This window comes from Desmodus rotundus, chromosome 5 (genome assembly GCF_022682495.2).
Source record: "Desmodus rotundus isolate HL8 chromosome 5, HLdesRot8A.1, whole genome shotgun sequence".
NCBI classification, from domain to species: Eukaryota; Metazoa; Chordata; class Mammalia; order Chiroptera; family Phyllostomidae; genus Desmodus; species Desmodus rotundus.
This window is the reverse complement of record NC_071391.1, coordinates 27,844,883-27,866,852: the sequence shown is the minus strand read 5'-3', so window position 1 is coordinate 27,866,852 and position 21,970 is coordinate 27,844,883. Positions and strand designations below refer to the sequence as shown.

Genomic DNA, 21,970 nt, shown 5'->3' with positions numbered 1-21,970 from the left:
TCCTGACTTGTGATATCAATAATATGGTTTGATTCCTTATTATAATGTAAGTAAAGCTTGTTTGAGCAGAACTGAATTACGAACTTTTGTTAGATGCAAATGAGAGAGTATATGTTGGAGGTAATATATAAATTATAACCTATGACCATAATCTTAGGCCATTATGATTATTATTTTAATCTTCAGCCTCAACTACTCTGGCAGCTGTGTTAGCGGTGGGAAGGTTGCAGAATTACAAGTGAATGGAGGCCAACTAAAAAGATCACTCATGCATATTTAGCATTGTCCAAAAGTTACCTCATCCATTTCCAGATGCTCCAGCAGTTATAATATAATGTAACAAAGTAACGAAATAAATGGCATTGTACTAAAGAAGAATAATTGAGCTGTAATAATGTGACTATTAACATTACACTTCCAGAGACGGGCCTGAGTTTTATGTTGCAAACACAATGGCCTGCTGTACTGATTGGTCCCCTTGAGCTTTCAGCTGATGCTGGTTCACAAACAAAATGTAGAAGACCTAGTGGATTCCCACTCAAATCAACTTTGCATCATAAATCATAGTATTGATGAATGTAGAAGGGATTTACAATGAAATTTTAAATTGTTCCTTGGTATACTAAAGGTAATTACTTTGTGTCCTATCCTCTTAGGCTTTAAAATGGAAAATGTCTTTTTTATTAGCCGTACTTTATATATTTTGTTTGGTAGATTCCTAAACACTAGAATTGTGAATTTAAAGAAAGGCTAAAGAAAAGGAATATATATTTCTTCAGTACCTAATGTTTTCAAGTCACATATATTGTCCTTCTTATTCCTTGGAATGAAAGGATTTAATATTTCCAACTTTCAGATTAAGAAACTATAAGTGACCCACTGTCATTAGGCTAATAAATGACATAACTAGGATTTTGACTCGGGTTGCCTAAAACCAATATTAGTCCTCATTCTGCTACATCACTCTCCTTACTGCTTTACCGTATCTGGCCTTTGCTCAGAAGTTACTACCATGTCTGTACTACAATATTTTTCACCTTTTGTACTGGCATCTTTCCTCCCTGCTCTGTTTTTTCTCCAATGCACTGATCGCAAAGCACACTTAATATTTCACTTAATTTGTTATATTGTTTTTCTGCTCTTACTTGGATGTTTCATGATGGCAGAGTTCTGTTTGCTGCTAGAACTCCCACTCTTAAAGGAATGGCTGGCATGTCGTAGGTGTTTCATAAATAATTATTGACTGAAGGAAGTGTAATTTACCTAAATCTAGGGGAGACATTATCGTTTATTCACAAACAGCTTTGAAGTCAGATCCTGATGTGTTTCAAGTCGGAATGCACCCCTTGCTGATGTAGTGACTTTGGCATGCTACGTAATTGGCAGATGCCTGAGTTTATTATTAAATGTAAGTAAAAAATGTAACCAAATGCAGATCCAGCTGCCTGCCATTTTGTAAGTCAATACTCAAGAGACAGATGCTGGTGTAAATGAAAGAGATTTATTTAACTATCCGGTCACCGGAAAAGATGGGGGACTCATGTCTTAAAGTCCATCTTAACCTCTCAGTGCAGGCGTGGGTGTTTATAAGGAGGGAGAGGAAAGGCAGAACAATGAGATCAAGGGGAGGGGGCTGAAGAGTTTTCTACATGAAGCCCAGCATAGTCCACTCTGATAAGGAGCTCACAACTGGTCAAGTGATGGTCTTGTGTACGCCGTCCTGGTTTTCGTCATCCTGGTTTTCCATCTTCCTGGCTTTCCTGTTAAAGGTCAGCAAATCTCTCAGATCTGGCATGGCTGAATATCGGAGTCCGTAACTTTTGAAGTTAGTTACTAGGATTCTCACATAAACATGCTGTTCATCTACAAGCTACATGTTAGTCAGAATCAGCCCTTGACAGAAACAATGTCAAAGGAATGGTGGGTTGGGTTAGTATTCTCCACTGCTACAAAAATTATAACCACTTTGTAGAGTTGTTGTAAGGATTGAAGAAGATAATGTTGTAAAGTTTCTGGCTCTTAGTCCTCAGTAAATGTTAGCCATTGGTCAGTGTTAGCTATATTAATAGGTGAAGGTACAACCCTAAATGCCTAGAGCACTGTAACATAATTAATAATTATATCCTAAAACATGGTGTGACCTGTCCAATCTTAGTTCATACCAGTGCTAAAAACCTGCTATTACTAGCTTTATATGGCCTAACACATTATAGCAGATTTTAAGCTTTCCTAATAAAGATGTTCATGTATGTTTTATAATCAAAACTGTTTTTTCTGTCTTTTTTCTGTCACAATCCTATGTCAAGTGATTGAACTCTTTAAAGCACTATATATAGTTGTCCATGTCAGAATTTGTGTTTAATAGTTTATTAATAGTTTTTTAAAAATAAGCGTCTCCATAAGATTTTCATTTATTTGAAAAAGGTTCAACATATATGAATCTATTTTTTTAATTTGAAGAGACATTTGTAACACAGGGAATGTCAATTTTGTGAAGTGTGTCAACAGTTCTTACAGCCCCCACAGAGGTTTTGTGCTTTAGACTCTTTTACATCGATTGTAGCTTGTTCATTATTTTTTTATATCTTTCTTGTAATGTATGGTAGCATTTCTTCGATGGTTTCTCAGACTTCTTACACCCTTACATCAAATTCACATTTATAAAACTTTACAACTTTTTAAGAAAATAAGTTCTCAAATGTACACAGCTTTTAATTAATCAAATGAATGCTCAGAAATCTATTGAATTCTTACAAATATATATATATATATATATATATATTTGTATGTACTCTCTCTTGATATTGAATTTTTACAAATATCTCTAACTTCAAGTTCAAAAAGATGGTGTCCAGTAAAGTGTACATAATTCCAATTTTATTTTCAAAAAGTTTAAGCACATTAAATACCAGAGATGCATGTAATTTTTATGAAAGTTACTTTAGTGTCCGTATTAACCCACTCACAGGCAAGCTTTCATGTTGTTAATTTTTTTGGCTTACTAGGTGGATGGGTCCTAAGATAATTATACGTGGCTGAGTGCTGGAAAAATATGAAAAAAGGCAAGATTAGTACATGTAAAGAGACAGAAAATTAAAAAGGATAAAAATGGATATAATTATCTTTTTCTCTTTTGTAGCCCTAGAAAAAGATAAGGATTACTTGGATGAATCAGAGCACGCCAATTATGACCGTTCCCGACTCATTAAAGATTTTGTTCCCAAAGATAATTCTGAATCCAAGAGAAGATTGCCAAAGGTAATGTAAATTAAACTATCAATAAGCCACTTGAAGGCTATAACTTTTAAAAACTTTTAATTTTTCAACACTAATCTACATTATGCTGGAGAGTATGAGGACCCACAGTTTAATAGACATTTCTAAGGTTGCAAAATTCAAAAGTAATGTGTAGTTATCACAGTATTTTTATTATGCAACAGAATTTTTAAAAATCTGAAATATAAAATTATTTAGTAATATCTTCTTTAGGGAAGGGACCTAAAGAAGAATAAATGGAATAATTTTCCCATTATTCCACCATTTTTCATGTTTTTTGAAAGCCAGCATGGTTTCATGAATACATGAATTTTAATATCAAATGGACCCAGCTTTGAATTCCAGTTCCTTTACTTACTAATTTTGTTAACTTGAGCAGGTTAAACTCTCTCAGCCTTGTTTTACCTATCTATAAAGTCAGAAACACATTGTCTGCTTGACAAAATTCTTTGCCGACTACCTGAGTTAACCATATGAAATTATCCGGAGCACAGTGAAAGCTGACTATATAGCAGGTTTTTACAACAACTTGGAGGCTGATAATATCTCACTGAAACTATAGCTCATTAACAGTGAGTAACCAGGATAAATCTCAGTTTAAAAAAAATCCTCGCTTGAGCAATCACACCATCTCTCGAAATCAGACTCTTCAAAGCATCTGAGTGTGGTTGTCCAAAACCCTTTTGATGTGTTCCAACACTAATCCTGGCTCAATTCAAGCTCATTGTTTTTGTTTTTTATTGCTTAAAATAGGAATGCCTTTGTAAAATTTTCAGTTTAATACAAGGAATGACAGACAGCTTTTATTGTCACTGCATGGCTAATAATCATACTTGTGAATACAAAATTTGTCTGGAAAAAGTCCAGCCATTGTTAATGTAATGAGAACAGTTGGAACAACATGGATGTAACCTGGCAGCCAAGGGGAGTGGACTGGAATGTGCATGTGTGAACAACGACAACTTCACTTTACTAGTCAGTGGGGGTGGTAGACGCCATTAAGTGAGCATGTGTACTCTGTGGTTGTTGCATTTAAAATAACTGGGTGAGTAGAGGAACGAATCTGCATCAAATTTTGTGTTGAGCATGAACGTTCCTCCTGAAAACTATTCAGATGATTCAGAAGGCCACAGCTGTGGGCAACTGGTGATAGGCAGCTTCATCACGACAGTGCGCCTGCACATACATCATATGATCACAGAGTTTTCTGGCAAAACATCAAACCACCCAAGTGACTCAGCCCCCGTACAGACCAGATTTGGTGCCCTGCAACTTCTGGCTTTTCCCAAAATTAAAATCACCTTTGAAAGGGAAGAGATTGCAGACCTTTGATGAGATTCAGGAAAATACGACAGGGCAGCTGATGGCAATTGGGAGAACTGTGTGAGGTCCCAAGGTGCCTACTTTGAAGGGGACTGAGGCGTCATTGTCCTATGTACAATGTTTCTTGTATCTTGTATCTTCTTCAATAAATGTCTCTGTTTTTCCTATTCTGTGGCTGGATCCTTTCTGGACAGACCTCATACATCACATTCTCTGTAATGTTTGCTCTGATTTGACTTGGATTAATTTCACAAATCCTTTTTTTAGTCACTGCCAAAGCATTAATGAAGAAATATGGCACAATTTAAATGTTATTATAAAAGAGGCCAAACTTTAATAAATACATGAAGGGATAAATGTTGTGCCAAATGTACTCATTCTTGTTTGGTTTTGTTTAAAGGGGTGACTATTCAGTGCCTGTGATTCTTGGGGTATTCACAAACCAGGGGCTGGTCTCCCTGTGTGTGTTCTGTCTGCCTCTGTAGATGGTCAACTCAGTGGATGTCTAGAGAGTCTATTGTCTGTGAAGCATTGTTCTGAGTGACCTGAAAGAAGGAAGTATAAGAAAAATTGAGGAAAAACAGATGTTTTTCCTTAAGATACCTATATCCCCAACAGGAAGACAAGTACAGTGTACTTCGAATAATTAGAAAATGAACTGAGATTAAATAAAATTTGAATATGTGCTTCCCTAGAATTTACCCTGTGCCACGAATGATACCCTCCATTTCATTTCTGCTCAACAATAGTCATTTCCCAAATCTCACTTGGACTGAACTTGAACTTCAGAATATAAAATTAAGGGGAAAGTGTTAAACCTGCATGCATATTTTAGTGTAAATATTTTCGGAATGATTTTGAATCTCAATGGTGAACTTTTATTTTGATCATGCGTTTACTGCTTCTGATAATTTAGTAAGCTAAGTGTATTGGTAAGGCACTATAGATTGTTTTGGAATTAATATCAGAACAAGAAATTGTATCTTCAGAATATTTTGCTTCAGATTATTAATTTTACCATGTGTTATTTAACTACACTAAAATTCTTTAATATTTTAAAGATGGAAAAACATCTGCAATATTGAGATCTAATGTAATGATGTTATACTGATAAAGTAGTAAGACATATTTTTTCTTTGTTTGGAAGCTACTATGTTCTAAGCTTGGCACTATAGGACAGGGAGAGATGGCAAACAGAGAGCAGGTTTTGCTCTTCAGGTGCTGGGATGCAGTTCAGATACAGGCATATAAATGGAGAAAGCTAAGAGCTCTAGAAATTAGAGATGACACTAAATATAGGATAAGTCAAGATTTAGCTGGCCTGACTTTTTATAATAGACGCTGTATTTAAATATATCAGCAGCATTGTAGTAGACAGAAAATTGACCATAAGACCCTGAAAAAGACAAAAAAAAACCCAAGAACATAAAGAAGAAACTGAAAACAATGGAATCACTGAAAGAACAAACATACTACAAAAACAGAAAAGCAATCAGTTGGAGACAACTCAAAAAGAGAAAATGCTTCTCCAGGACCTGTAGGACTTGGCATTGGGTATCTGAAGATTCACAAAAAGCAAGTTGGCTACTGGAAATGAGTGCAAACAAACACATCTTTTGTCAAGTTCATTGGTGTGTACGGATTATCTGTGTGCCCACATCAAATATTCATCTGTAACTTTAACCATTTATCCAAAATTCCCCATCTGTGTGAAATTGTTTAATAATGCCTATTGAATTGATTCTTGCGTACTGCTTCCTATATCATGTCAGCACATAATATGAAAGAAAAAGACAGATGAATTTCCTAGTTAAGCTTGCCAGATTGAAAAACAGATGTTATTGTTTATTAGTAGGGGACAGTTCTTACCATATCAATGAATAAAGACATTTTAAATTAAAACAGAAAATTGGCCATACTTCTTTTTTTGCTGCGTCCACTCTACTTTCAATGAGACTTTACAGCTCCTCCCATCAAGAGGTGAGAAACGCTGAAGCTGGCCTGGGGCCTTGTGTTGGCCCGTAGACTGCTGTGGAAGGGAGGATGTGCCCGTGCGGAACTTTAGACTCTGAGGATCTGGCACTCACACTCTTCCTCTTGGGACTCTGCCTCCACCATGCGAACAAGTCAGAGCTGTTCTGCAGGACGGTGAGACCATGTGGCCAGAGCTTGGTGAGCCTAGCTGCCCGCCCAACTCAGGCAGAAACATGAGAAAACTCAGTGACGAAGAGCAGGAGACATAGACCCATGCAAAAGTCCCCCTGACACAGCCTACTCACAGAATCCTGAGCTGAACAAAAAGTGTTTGGGGAGGGTTTGTTTCTCAGCAATAGCTAATGGAGACAACCATAAATGTTAAAAGATGGCATGTTGGCTGGTATCAGTGATTGCTAATAAAAAGTGAATTTTTCATCAGTTACTGGGAATATTTGCAAAATTGTCTCTGAGTTGTTCACATCATACTCATATTATCCATTTAATTCTGTAGAACCCAAGTATATTTAAATATCATAACCTAAATTGTACGGTATTTAGGCAACCTATCTAAAACTTTTTGAAATTACCATTTCTAAAACTCTACAAAAGTGCTTTCTTTGTAATAACATTAAAGTAGGTCAAAATTCCAAGATTGCATTTAATTGGACTATATTTGTATATAGAGTTAACAGCAGTCACAAACATCCAATAAAAATAATGAACTAATTTTTTAAAGGCAAGTTTTTTATTATTTCCTTTCAACATTTTGACAAAAAGTTCTCTCACACCTTGGTGGATAGAAATCCAGAAAGCAAATTTGTAATGTAAGAAAATAATCGATTTCACAAATTTATAAACTGGAGTTCTTGGGCTATCTGCAAGCAAAGTTTTGAGTATAGAGGGATTGTTTTTAACATAGTTTGGGTTAAAACATAATTGCCTTTCTCTGTCGTAGTAATATAGAGAGCACTGTGAATAACACTTGACGTCAACAGGATGATCCTCAGAAGCAAATTCTTCTCTCCGTCAAAGAGCCACGCTCTACCTCCCAGCTGGAGCCCCTAGATGTGGACAGTGGGTGACTGTCTACAGTTAGTCTAAGCTAGAAAAACTAAACCTGTGAAGCGGAATCCATGATTTCTGCTTCATGAAGAGTTTGCTGCTGCTACTGTCTCTTGGGGTGCCACTGTCTCTTGGGGTACCACCGTCTCTTGGGGTGCCACCAATAACTACAGATGTTGCCAATAATGAATCCGAGAATATAAATCTATATTCCAAATGATGGTGATGTCTCCTTTTACAGAACGTTTGGTATCAAATTAGACAGAAAAGAGGTTATGGACTAGGAAAATCTTAGCATGAATATTTTAGCAGTTCATTAAATTTAAATCTCAAGGCCATTCAACTTGATTGTGTAAACTGGCATTGGCAGATGGTGTTCAGCTTTAACTCAGTAACAGGAATAACTTTCTGTTAAGACTGGAGACACTGATCATTTGGAGGAGAAGGTGAGAGGGAGCTGGCTCTGTGGCCTTTCATAATGTATCTTTCACGTGGGCCTTGGCAACACCTGTATTTACCTTCATGGCTCTTTACCTCTGTATTATGTACAGGGATTAATATCCTGTATGTGCATATTTTTCTTGGCAATTGGGGGATAATGATGATGAGCTACAAGATAAAGGACTAAACTTGACCCCATATGGCTGTTTTAATTGATAAAATTATGTATGAAATCAAATGTTAATTATCTGAATTTATTGAGGTAGTTATTTCCTAAAGAAAAATGTTAATACTTTGCTAACTTTAGGACTTAAAATGATACATTTTTATGCTTAGTAATATCATTATGGGCAATGATACCTTAGTATTTGATTTTCATGTAAAATATGGGACATACAGCACATTCTCTTGATTTATTAATATTTTGGCCAGTGTTTACATTTATCGTCTTGCCTAGTATTAAGAAAATTCCTTCTCCAACAGCCCAGAGAAATGCCTGGTTTGGTCAGCAGAGTCTGTGATACCGAGGGGACACATTCCCGCCTGTGATCATTGGAGGCACCTCCCTCCCCTTGTGCCATTTCATTGCTTCTAGTGTGTATTTTCCAGAAGATTTAGTATAAGGTTTTCCAGAATCATCCCACATTGTCTGTGAATTGCTTAACTTTAAAAGTGCGTGCGTGTGTGTGTGACGGCAGAGGCAAATCAGGTACGAAATGTTGGTCCTTCAAAACATGTGCAAGTGTCTCACAAAACCTGGTCGGTTACTCAGAGGGGGTTGAAACATTTTAGATGCCCACCTCACATCTTATAACAAGAACTTAAGGTCTCAATAGGTGTTAAATTCAAAATTAATATGTAAAAATAAACATTTTTTAAATCACACAATTTTTAAAAATTGACTTTTTAAAATGGATTTTGCAAATCAGCACTAAAATTAATCGTGGAATGCTTAATAGATTTGAGTGTTTCCATACTAATCAGTATCAAAATTATAATCAAATTTAAAGTAAGATATAAACTTAACATTTGGTAATGAGCTGATATACTGGAATATACGAGTATGTAAGGATGGTTAATATTCTCAATCTGCAAAGATATCATAATAATATAATTAATAAATTCAAGAGTAAAAAATATTGAAAAACAATATAATTTCAACATGTAAAATAATAAGCAGTACTAATAATTGCAGAAATACAGATGTAAGGAATGCTTTTTAAACCAAATTAGAAAACATTTTAACACAAAATAAAATCCAGAATTTACACTATAAACTTTTCATTCTATTTCTTGCTCATAGATGTGTATATTGATCCAAGTTTTCTGGAAAACAATTTGACCATAAGCATTACCAACCTTAAAATAATCTTGCTCTTTGACCCAGACCCACTCTAGGAATTTATCCAGAGAATATAATTAAATGTTATCCCAAATAATTATGTTTAAGGATGTTTCTCACACTGTAATTTGTGAGGAATGGGAGGGATTAAAGCATTTAAATGTTCAAGAATAAAAGATGACATTAAAAATAGAACTGCCCTCAGACAGAGCAGTTGAAAAACAACCAACCCCCCTCAGTACGGTTATGTAAGAAGGTAGGTTACAAAAACAGTATGTGAAGCCTGATACCACTTGTGTACAAATCTTCAGCTCTTTTTCACTGAGAAAATGCTTACAATTTAAGAATTTTTATAGTGTTAATGTTTTCTTAAATTTAATTCATAAGTATTACCATATTATCATTCCCATTTTAAAATTTTGCATAGCTACTAAATGCCTAAGCTAAGCTTTAAAATAAGATGGTTCTGTTCTCCAAAGGTGCTTTACTACTTTATTGCACTGGCAAGACAAGAGCAATTCGGGACTTTACCTCTTTAGTCTGGTCACCATAGTAAGTAGCACTTCAGTGAGCCCCCCCAGTACAGATTGATCACTTATACGCCAGAAGCTGTGGCTGAGCACTTGGTGTGCATCATCTCAGGTAATTCTCGTAACTCAATGAGAGTAAGCAGTAGTGGTCTCATTTTACCAATGAAGAAAGTAAGGTTGGAGAGGTCAGTTTCTAGCCCAGTTTCTGAGCTGGGCAGGAACACAGCTGGATTGTAGCATGTCTCTGACTCCAGAACCCTGTGCTTCTCTGACTTTGGCTCAATAGTTAATGTAAGAAATATACTCACATACATTAATCATACCTATCTAAAGCCCTAAAACATTGCTCTGAAGTAGATAGCTCAGCACTTTAATAATTGTGTGGCTAACTCACAAACCCCAGGAGTGGATTGACCTGTTTTTAATTGTATCAACAAGCTAATAAAAACAGACAAGGAGTCTGTTACAAACTTAATACTAAACCTCAGAAAAATAGTGAAAAGGGAAAAGGTTTATATTCCTTGGACTTGCATAATAATCAGTATACTAAATACTTTCAACTGCATCTGCAACACAGTATGGAACTCCTCTTGTCAATCAGGAAAACCCCCCACAAAACCCCCACCTCTTCCACCAAAGCCCCCACCCCACAGCTGCCGACAGCTCTGTGTAGAGCAGAATACTAGGGCACCAAGGCATGGAGACGTTTTAATTATTAGAGTAGATTTAGATGAGGGAAGGATCAGCTGGGGCAGATCTTTTAGTTCCCTTAAAAACTATAGAGGAAGAAATGTGCTTGTCTACTTAGGAAGTCTTAGTCTTATTTCATAAGAGATACAGAAAACGAACAAGATGCCATACGTGTTTTCTCTCTCCCGAAACGAGGATCTTGGTAATTAGACACGCAGCAGGCTCCCCCAATCACCGGCTTATGGGTTTTCCCCGTGAGTGCTTAAGAGCTCACTTCGGGAGAGCCATCTCCTGAGCCTCCCTGGAGGACCTTAACTGGGAAATGAGAGCTGCAAACACTCGTCTGCAGAAGTTTAAACACGTTTATGGAATGTGAAAGTAAATTCAATAAATGAGTGTGTGAGCATGGCAATTAAATTGTACAGATAATTGTTCTACTTGATATTTATACATTTGATCAATATAGGCTCCCATTGCATTGATGTTGTAACTACTTAGACATGAAGACAATCAGAGGAGTCAGATCAAAACTAATGTCATTCGAAGATACTGAAAGTCAAAGCCCCCTCACTCATCTCCCGTCTCCAGGTTCTGGAGGTAACCAGGTAACCAGGCCGTCCACGTTATGTGTGTATCAGAAGGATCACAGGATTGGGTGTTGGAACATTAATGATAATGATGATATTAAATAGTTACAACAGCTAACATTTATTAAGGACTTTTCAGGGATCTTGTTGGCGACCTATATTCTTTTAGCCTCATAGTAACTCTAAAAAGCTATGGTGTATTTTTACCCACATTTCATATGTGAGGGAATAGAGGCTTATAATGGCATCGTAGAGCTGGGTAAGCAGTAACAGGAATTGCACAGAAGCCAACACAGTGTTAAGCTCTGTGCCGTGCAGTATACATGTTCTTGCACAAATAACAGCCCTGTCTTATTACAAAATCTTTATTACAAAATCATAAGCATGTAATTCTGTAACATAACAATATCACACTCAAGCACACTGTATGACATTTTAGGTGAAATGTTCTAATTAAAACTATAAATTATTACACCCATATTATTACCCTACCCACCCCACTCAAACCGACCTTCTGCCGGATGCTATACAATGGAGGTACGGACAAAGGGCTACGAAGAAGGTATGAGACAAGTATATCAGGCAGGTAGAGAACATGTTTGCATTGCTGGGGTATGATCGAGTACATTAGGGACTATGCATATTGTACTTTTCTTGATACTTTATGCTTAAGATAAAATATAATAGAATTGAGAGTCCTGTGCTCAGATCTTGATAAACTATAAAATACCCCTTCCCTGCTGTTTGTAACTCTCCCCCTGCCCGTGTCCTTTTCCTACATTCACATGGGCATGCAGACTTCTTAATGTCACCAAATAAGTTCATCAAAATACGAATATTTTGAGCAGCTACCACTAATCTCAAAGGAAAAGAATGTCAACAAAAATAAAACACTCTTGTATTTCTTAAATAACTTCTGATGCTTATGGTATTTTTTAAAAAAATCATTGCTGTTGAGGTTTTTGCAAGATACAAATCAAGACTGCAGATGTGGGTGTCCATCACAGAAACCTCTATGGTTTTATTAATCCCCTGACGCCGCAGGCAATTTACACCCAGGGGTTACAGTAACCTACCATGGGTTGTTTAAAAGTGTCAGGCTATTGCATGTAGTTAAAATTGCCTACTCCGGGAGCCTACTGGAAAATCAGTGTTTGAGCCTGCTGACTAACTCAAGGCCGTATCCATCCAGTGGCTGCTGCTTAGCTCCGCGGCTCGTCAGTGCCAGGTACAAGTCGTCCTGTGGAGGCTTTCTCGACGGAAATAAATGTAACCTTCTGTTGCATCTCCTCAAGTGAATGTTAACCATGAGGAGGAGGGTGGCAGAAACACTTGACTCCATTTATTTATTTGTTTTTACGTAAAAGTTACTTTCATCACTTTCCGATTAAAGTCACTTCATTATATTCAGCCCAGTGCCGATATAATGCGATCTCAGTTTAACGGATGCAGGATTTTTCAGAAATTACAAAGGTTTGTATTTATTGTACTTTTCTCTAGCGAACAAGAAAATGGCACAATTTCCATGAAAAGCTGAACAAATCAGTAGGAATTCCTAGTGAACCTGACTCGACTATCATAAACATTCCCTAACCTTCCCTGGCTCACCAATGAAAAAGTCTCGTTTGCCAGACCACTACGGTTCAGACTGAAAGATGCCTCCTCCCTTGTATGTTAATCTGCATAACTCATTCAAATAACTTAAGAAAGTGAAACACATTTTTAAAAATTGACAATAAAATTATCAACATGTCATGACTAAACGTCACTTAAGTGAATCACGCATAGACATATTAACCAATGAGGCATGAAGGCAACCTCCTGCTGCACCCTATTCCTAACTCCCTTAAAATAAAGTAAAAAAAAAAAATACAGGTATTCTTCTAAGGAGATGAGCTGTCTGTTTTTAAAAGTCATTATTCAGACTAAGGCATTTAAAGAGTTGTCTAAAAACCCTCCAGTCAGAAGCTTTGCGCAGCATTCAATATGTAACACTCCGGCTAATGGAAAAGCAGACGTGGAGGAGCGAACTTGCTGTTGTCAGGCTGAACAGGGCTTTAAAGGAGATTGTCATTTGAGACTCTGGTGTCAGCAATGAAGGATTCCAAATGCAGCTGAACCCGGAATTCTGACTGTGGTATGTTTAATAGTACATCAATCTGTATTACTTTTCTGTTTTCTTAAAAATCAGTAGAGAAACCAATTAAGAACCATTGATATTGATTTCAGAATGGGGGAGTGAGTGTATCTGTTATTTCAAAATATTAGAAATTTATTTTTAAAAATAAGAAATGGAGGATCTATATGGTTATATTTTAAACATTAGTTTGTCTTCCATGTGAAACAAATGCCACCTCTCAAATTCTGACTAATCTTAAACTCATTTGAATGTTAGTTTCATTAAAAAATCATTCACAAATTCTACTCTAAAATTAGTTCTTGGTGCAAAAATGTATAAGATAGAATTACTTGTTAAAGTACTTATTTTGAAATGTTCTTAAAAATTATTTTTATATAAGATGTTTTAGTAAATAATTTCAAAGTAGAAAATCTATGAAAAAAAATCCAAACTTGAAGCATATCTCATACCAATAAATGCTGAAATAAACAAGTAACACGACTATGAAATTAACTGTGATTTAAGCTAGGGAACAAAACAAGAGGTGGTCAACTTGCTGTCTTCATTTTTTCATAGTTTTAAAGGTGATAAGAAAACTAATTTTGTCCCATTCTGAGGGCTTTATTTTAATGTCTTTGTTTAAAAATATTAACTGCTTTTCTTTGGAAGTGAGAGGTTTATTTTCTAAATAGGCATTTAAGGTTAAAAATGGATAATCTGTGGTATGGAAATGTGTTATTTTCTTTAAGAAAAAGAGTAAGTATTTAAAGATTCCTTATATAGTACTTAAATATAAAAATCAGTCACCTAGAAGAGGTATACCTAAATTTTTTCTGTGTAAATTACTTCCACTAAGAGGATATGAAAGCTCATATTTTTTTAAAATGTTGATTTCATGGAGAACCAGTAAAAAAAAACCCACAGTTTATGCTCCGTCATAGACTATTGTATTTTGAAAGGCTTGGCTTTGGTTTTCATCAGGTGAACCAGAAAAACTTTTGTACTTTTGAGTAAATAGAATTGGATGAAGTGAGACTAAGTTTAGAACAATGCTTGTTACATTATAGAAGTTCAATATTTTTTTCTCTTTAGTTCTTGTTTAACTTTTTAAAAGAATTCTGATTCTTTCCATGGATATGTGTCTCAGTAGACGGTGTTCAGAGTCGCCCCTGCTGCAGGTGCGCAGCTCACATAACTGGGGTGTTTTGGATCCGGTCTGAAGTCTTGTTGGTAACCCCACTGATAGCGTTGCCCAGCAAGGCAGGTCTCTTCTTCAGGGTACTCCAAACGTGGAAAGTGATTATCCCCCTTAAAGAAAACAACTAATGCCACTACAGGAAAATGTCCTTCAGAAGCAAATTTTCTGATAAATCCTCCAGACCGATACATTGTTTGAACCGTCTTGAGAGCAGTAAGAAACACAACTTTTCATCCTTTTACCTGATTTTAACTCAATTAGTACTCAACCATTAGTATGAAAGTAGCTTCCCATTTAAAGACTCTTCAGGGAAGAATATATGCTGTGTAATTATTCTTAATGTTCATAAGACATATGGATGTTTTACAACCTTAAAAGCAAACTAATAGGCAGACCTATCACTATTTGTTAGATTAAATATTTCAAAGATTATTTTTGAACATTTTTAATCAATAAAATGATAGATTCTGTGATATTTAAGGTTCAAATTTCACATTCCAAGAAATTTTGGCTGTGGCAACTTTTAAACAAGGTATGTGTGGTTCTGTTTCAACACAGATACTTTACCACGGTGGTTGTGGAACTGGTTCTATCAGAATCGCCTGTAGGGCTCACTGAAGACAGAGGACAGGCTCTGCCTCCAGGGCTTCTAATAACAGTAATTCCTACTGAGACTTTAGAATTTGCATCTAAAAAATTCATTGAAATATTGGGATGACATTGGTTCATAGAATTATATGTATTTCAGGTGTACAACTCTACACTACATCATTTGTATATTGTCTTGTGGGTTCACCACCCCAAGTCAAGTCACTTTTCATCACAATTTATCCCCCCTTTACCCTTTTCTGCCTCCCCCACCCCCTTTCTCTCTGGTAATCACCATACTGTTGTCTGCGTCTATGCAGTGCTTTTTTTTTTTTTTTTTGCTTAAGCCCTTCACCGTTTTCACCCAGCCCCACAACCCTTCTCCTCTCTGACAGCTGTCAGTCTTATCTCTGTGTCTATGAGTCTGCTTTTATCTTGTTTGTTAGTTTATTTTGTTCATTAGATTCCACATATCAGTGAAATCATATGGTACATGTCTTTCTCTGACTAGGTTATTTCATTTAGCATAATATTCTCCAGGTCCATTCATGCTGTTGCAAAAAGTAAGATTTCCTTTTTTTGTTTATGGCCAGGTAGTAATTCCCTTGTGTAAATGTACCACAGCTTTCTAGTACATTTATTTACACAAGGGAATTTGCATTTCTGACAAGTTCTCAGTTGACGTTAATGGTTGATGCTGCTGGTGCTGGTACCACACTTGAGAACCACTGCCTGAAAATTCCACTTAATACCTCCAGTGTACTCTGCATTTTGAGAGACTACCGTGTGCCAAAATCTATATTCAGTCTCAATATTTATCGATGAATAAAACACACAACATCTCTACCCTTGCAAAGCTTGTAGTCCAGTGGAGAAGTCGCAAAATAAATAAGTAAAGCAATACATAAATACCTGTTCACCAGTTGTCTTTAAGTGGGTCATTAAGCATTGGAAGAGGAGCTACTTGGGGTGAGCAGGAAAGCAGCCTCTCAGAAGGTATTAATGGCCAGAACTGAAAGATGAGAAGTCAGCCAAGGGAAGAGTGGGAGAAAGAGGCATTCCAGCCATAGAGTCTGCCCTAGGAGGGGCTGGAGTGGGGAAGAACTTGCTGTATTTGAGAAACTGATGCGTGGCAGGAACTCAGGGCCTGACCACCGGGATGGCCGGAATGAAAGGGGAGAGAGAGGTAAGCAGGCACGATGTTGCAGGGGGCCTATGGTGGGAGTTTGTATTTCATTCTAAGTTCAAAGGGTTTTGAACAGATTTTTGTTTTTATAAGATCACTCTGTACATGAGAGTGAGGTGTCAGTGGCAGGAGTTAGGGTGAGTTTATAGCAATTTAGCTGAAAACTGACGGTGGTTTAGCCAGGCCTGGTAGCAGTTCAGGTGGATACATCAGTTTGCCACATTAAAATGTGGAAACCACTTGGCTCTCTAACCACAGAGGTAGCAGTTGTTTAAAAGTTACAATAGGATTGACTATAATGATATGGGGACATGTCAGGGAAGTGAAAAAAGAAAGCAGGTAGAAAGCAAAATTATAACTGTGTATGTGTGAGAGAGAGAGAAACCAACTATTGTAGTGATATTATAGGTGACTTTTATTCCCTTTTGTATGCAGTAAGTAAAATGTTCATTATTATAAAATTCTTAAATTGAAATATTTCATTGAAAAGGAAAACCTGTGACTCCGAGGAGACCATCACAATCTGTACGGGTCGTGCGCTTGTGTGCGAATCGTGTGGGTGTGTGCACTGGCACGTGCATCCCGGCACTGTAGAAAGTATTGTAGATGCAAAATGAATAAAATACAGTTCCTCTCCGCAAAAAAGTTTGCAGTTTATTAGGGAGGATAAAAAATAGGAACATAAGAGCAGTGGGTTTCAAATGTTAAAAATTATCTTTATGTTATTTGAAAGCCCTTCCAGGTACCGATTGCTCCTATCACTACGAACCCTAACAGATCTTGACTACACTCTCCCTTTTCTATGCCCTGTGTTTCCTCTACTAAGGAATGCTCACACTTCCCTTTCTCTATTAATTTTTCAAAAATTGAATAACATATCATTTTTTAAAGACTAATGCAGAGCGGTCTGAGGATCACAATAAAATTGTGAAGGAGGCCCAGAGAGTTTGCACATACCTCCTGCCCCAGCTTCCCCATGATCAACACCACTTGCAAGCGTGGTAACATTTTTACAGAGGATGAACCTGCCCCTCTGATCCATCATTTATCTTAGGGTTCACTCTTAGTGTTGTGCCTTCTATGGGTTCGAACAAATGTGTAATGACATATACCCATCATAGTACCAAACACAGAATTTCACTATCCTAAAAATCTTTTGTTCTCTGCCTGTTTACCACTTGACCCCACCCCAACAACCCTTCCAGCAACCACTGATCTTTTTATTAGGGTTCTTACTCTCTCTCTGTTGTTTGGCTTTTTCCTGAGTCCCATACAGTTGGAATCATACAGTACCTGGCCTTTCAGCTTGGCTTCTTTCACTTAGTAATATGCATTGAGGGTTCTTCATGTCCTTACACGGCTTAGGAACTCATTTGTTTCTGGTGCTGCATAACAACCCACTGTCTGGATGAACCAGCGGTTACGCACTCACGTACTGAAGGGCATCGTGGTTGCTTCACAGTGTTGGCAGTTGTGAATAAAGTGGCTGTAAACGTCCGTGTGCAGGTTGTCGGGTGGACATAGCTTTTTGATTCCTTTGGGTAAATACCAAGGATTACAATTGCTAGACCATGTGGTAAGAAAATGTTCAGTTTTTAAGAAACACCCAAAACTGTCTTACAACATGGCTGCACCGTTATTTTATTTCCACCAGCAACATGTGAGAATTTCTGCTGCTCCACATCCTCACCAGCATTGGGTGGTGTTAGGGCTCCAGATTTGGGCCATTCTAATAGATGCGTCGTGGTATCCCACTGTTGTTTCAGTTTATATTAAATTAAATATATGATGATGGCATATGATGCGGAGCATCTTTTTATATGTTTATTTGCCATATGTATGTCTTCTTTGGTGAAGGGTCTGTTAAGGCCTTTGACCCAATATGTCATCAAGCTGTTTGGGTTTTGGTTTTTTGGGGTTTTTTTAGTTTTAGTGTTTTGGGTGTTTTTTTAGTTTTAAGAGTTCTTTATGAATGTTGAATAACAGTCCTTTAGCAGATGTGTCTTTTGCAGATACTTTTCCTAGTTTGTAGTTTGTATCTAATTCTCTTGATACTGTCTTTCATAGAGTAGGATTTTAGTGAAGTTCAACTCATGAATTATTTCTTTCATGAATCATGCCTTCAGTATTGTATCTTGAAAAGTATCACTATACACAAAGTTATCTAGGTTTTCTCCTATGTGATTTTCTAGGAGATTTATAGTTTTGCACTTTACATTTAGGTGTATGATTCATGTTTTATTAAGTTTTGTGAAGTGTGAAGTCTGTGTCTTGATTCATTTTTTTGCGTTTGGATGTCCGGTTCTATCACCGTTTGTTGAAGAGAGTACATCGTTTCTGAATGAAGAAATGAAGACCTGTTTCTCTCTGTGGACAGTCAGTGTATCTTTGCTCTCAAAGCACCTGCACTCACCCCTCCTATGGCACAAATCACACCAAATTGTAATTACTTGTCCTCCTATCTTTCTCCCTGATTAAACTGCTCTCTCTCAAAGGATGAGGACCATGGGCTATTTTTCTTTGTAATTACGTGAGCACCTTGCACAAAGCCTGACTCATCACAGGAGCTCACAGTGAACTTGTGAAGTAAGTAAACATGAACCCTCGATATTAGGAAAACATTACAACTTTGCGTACAGTACAGTTGAGTGTGGCCTTCAAGCGTTAAGGTAAGTAAGCACATGTTTAAAAAGAAATAAAAATTTTTGAGTCATTTTACTTCTAGGAATTTGTATTAATAAAATAGAGAGGTTAACAGAGATGTATGAACAAGGATATTCATTGCATTATTATGAATCATAGCAGAGAATATAGCAAAACAAGCCTAAATACCCTTCAGGAGAAGGTAAATAAATAATGATATAATTATAAGAATGGTGTTCAGCTATTTCAAAGTGCAATAGAACATAGCCAACCTGCACCATTAATCCACTAGTGAGCTGGTGGCACAACAATAAATAAAACATGGGAATATAAAATGGTAGCATTTCCCACCCTTGGTCCTGGGACACCTGACTCAGCAGATTGACTCCACTTGAGCTGCTGAGACCCATCAAGCCTCAGACACTCCTCCCTAAAAAGCAAGTAAAAGTTTTGGGAACCCCGATATTATGTATCCTTGATCTCATGCGTATTCCTTGCACTTACACAAGATGAAAATAACTCAGCACTATCACGGAACAGCCATTGTTTTTTGCCTAACTCAAACAAAATTAGATAAAACTTTGTGTATTAGACATGTATAATGGACTCTTCCTGTTGTTTTACCCAAATGTGACTTTCTTTGGGGTTCAGGTGGAACTGACCATCTTTTCCTATGCTAAAAGAGCCAACAGAATTCTCCATCTGTAATGACAGATACAGTTTTGGACAAGGCCCCCAAGCTGAATCCCATGCTGGAATGCTCTCCAAGAACTTTGAAGAAAGATGCCCCCTCTACAGATACAGGGAGGGGGGCAGTTATTTTTGGAAGGAAGTAATGAGGCAAACAGAAAAAGAAACAAAAGCAGAACTCAGAGACAGAATAGAGATATAATAGCAGAGGTAGTGACAACCCTGACAGCTGCATTCGAATAATCTCCAAAACCTGCTGTTCTGGAAGCTGCCTGGCTCTATTTCTGGGCTTTTTAGAGGTAGAGAGGTGAATACTTTCTACTGTATAAGCAGAAAAAGCCTTTCCAGATTGAGGGGAAGTTAAGATGATGTGGTCTGCGTTGGATTTCTGTCATTTGGAACTGAACGAGTCCTGATTACTGTAGAGATCTGTAGTATGTGGTTGAATAAGAACAGACTTTATAACCGTATACGTAAAATTCTGCGTGTTGCTGCATTATGTGTTGCATATTAAGTGTATGACATATGCATACACACGTGCGTTCACATCTCTATTTTGGTGAGAGAAGAGAATGAGAGAAAGAAAACTCTGAACTCGTAATAGCAATTACGTCTGAGTTGTTATCTCTAGAAATACTGTCTCTTTATTTTGTAATGATCATGCATTCTTGGGAAAACAAAAGCAGAGTTGGGAAAAATGGGAGAGGTGAAAAATGCTATCATTAAGAGCAGAGGAAGGGTTGGGACAACTGGAGGAACAGAATAAGCAAAAATACAGAGTCTGGACTAGATCACGTATGTGCAGCAGCCAAGGCACTGAGAAGTAAGTTGAATACAGAGAGTTTATATGGGTATCTAAGAAAACTTCCTACTGGGAAATTATCTGTATATAAGGAAAGTTCATATATGCAAATGAAGTTCCTTGTGTATTATTCCTTATATTGTCTAAAAATATACTTAGTTTGTTTTTAAATGACATGCATGCATCAATAAAACATGTTACTTAGGAAATTTATTTATTAAAAAATCACATGGAGGATTAAGTGGTGAGATGTTTTTAAGACTCCTTAATATAGGCCTCTGGACTGTTTGTGCATTGTGAGTGTGTGAGTGTGTGTGTGTGTGTCAGTGCATTGGAAAACGATATTTTCAAAAATTGTAAATGCTTGCCAGAGTGCTCAAAATGTTTATGAGTTTATAAATGTAATTTATTATCTTAGTCCTTCCTAGTAAGCCGTTCTTCCTTTGATAACAAGAATGCATTCAGGATTCTGCCTTCAAAAGATTTCTCATCCTGACATGAGATCTTGGAGTTTAGCAGAGGCTACTGGCATGTCTTGACACTTAATTGAAATGTTTTTCATCAATGAACATAAAATAGCCATTTGTAAAATGGAAAGAGATCCTGGGTCAGGGACAAGATTAGAGAAACTACTATTCTTGACAAACTTGGACCTTGGAATCTGCCATCTATGTTTGCTACGGTCTTAAAACAGGCAGACAAGAGGGGAGGTTTTAGTGGAAAAACAGCATTATCTGAACATACGTTGAATAGTGTTATTAAGAGTCATCTCTAATGCTGTGTGTTCCTAGTTCACCACTACTTAATGTGGGTGCCATGGCCCTGCACACCCCAACCCAATTTGCTAGGACTGTTTGGTGACTTAAAATTATTTTATTCAAACTGAGGTACACAAGACTTTAATACTCATTTTATTTTTTAATTGCTGTTCATTCTCTATCTGCCATCCCTTGAACAAGTATCTGGGGCAGTGGGCACAACAAAAAGAGATTTGTTGAGTGATGGATGCCTCTCTGTTTCCTCAGTGAGTAGACCTCAGTAGCCTCTAATGGACAGTAGGTGTGTGTGTGTGTACCACTGAGATATACTAATTTGGCTTTCACGAGATGTGATTTGTTTCATTTCTGTTTACTGACATATTTTTTTTACTGTCCATACCGGGGGACACTGAATAAGGACTGCTCTGGGCAGCTCAGGGCAATATTGGCTGAAAGATAAGCAGTGATTTAGTGCTCTTCCAGATCCTTCACAGAATTACAACCTTGTGTTTTGCTTTTAAACAGGGATGCATTACAAATGATTTGCCTCAGTAAATCAGCAGAGCCAATTTTTCTGCCTTTCAAAGCTAATGTCCCGACCACACCTACATTTTGGTTTTAGTTCTACTTCTTTAAGTGATGAATTATCTATTACTGTTTTGCCAGCTTCAAAATAGTGTAACCATTAAATAAAGCATTTTACTTGCTGAGAATGACACAGGCTGGTCGAGCTGTGGACTTGAGATCACTAATGTCTC

General features: G+C 37.0%; 1 protein-coding gene across 3 annotated transcripts in view; it reads left to right on the top strand.

Annotated features, from left to right (window-relative positions):
- ANO3 (anoctamin 3) overlaps positions 1-21,970 on the top strand; it is a 286,084-nt gene that overhangs the window by 153,382 nt on the left and 110,732 nt on the right. For 2 of the 3 annotated variants that reach the window (XM_053925078.2, XM_053925079.1), the window contains one exon: positions 3,140-3,258. In XM_053925078.2, coding sequence (XP_053781053.1) covers positions 3,140-3,258 — 119 coding nt within the window. Of the gene's footprint in view, positions 1-3,139; positions 3,259-13,185; positions 13,366-21,970 lie in introns of those variants that run through there. The other variant, XM_053925080.2, reaches the window with a different exon arrangement.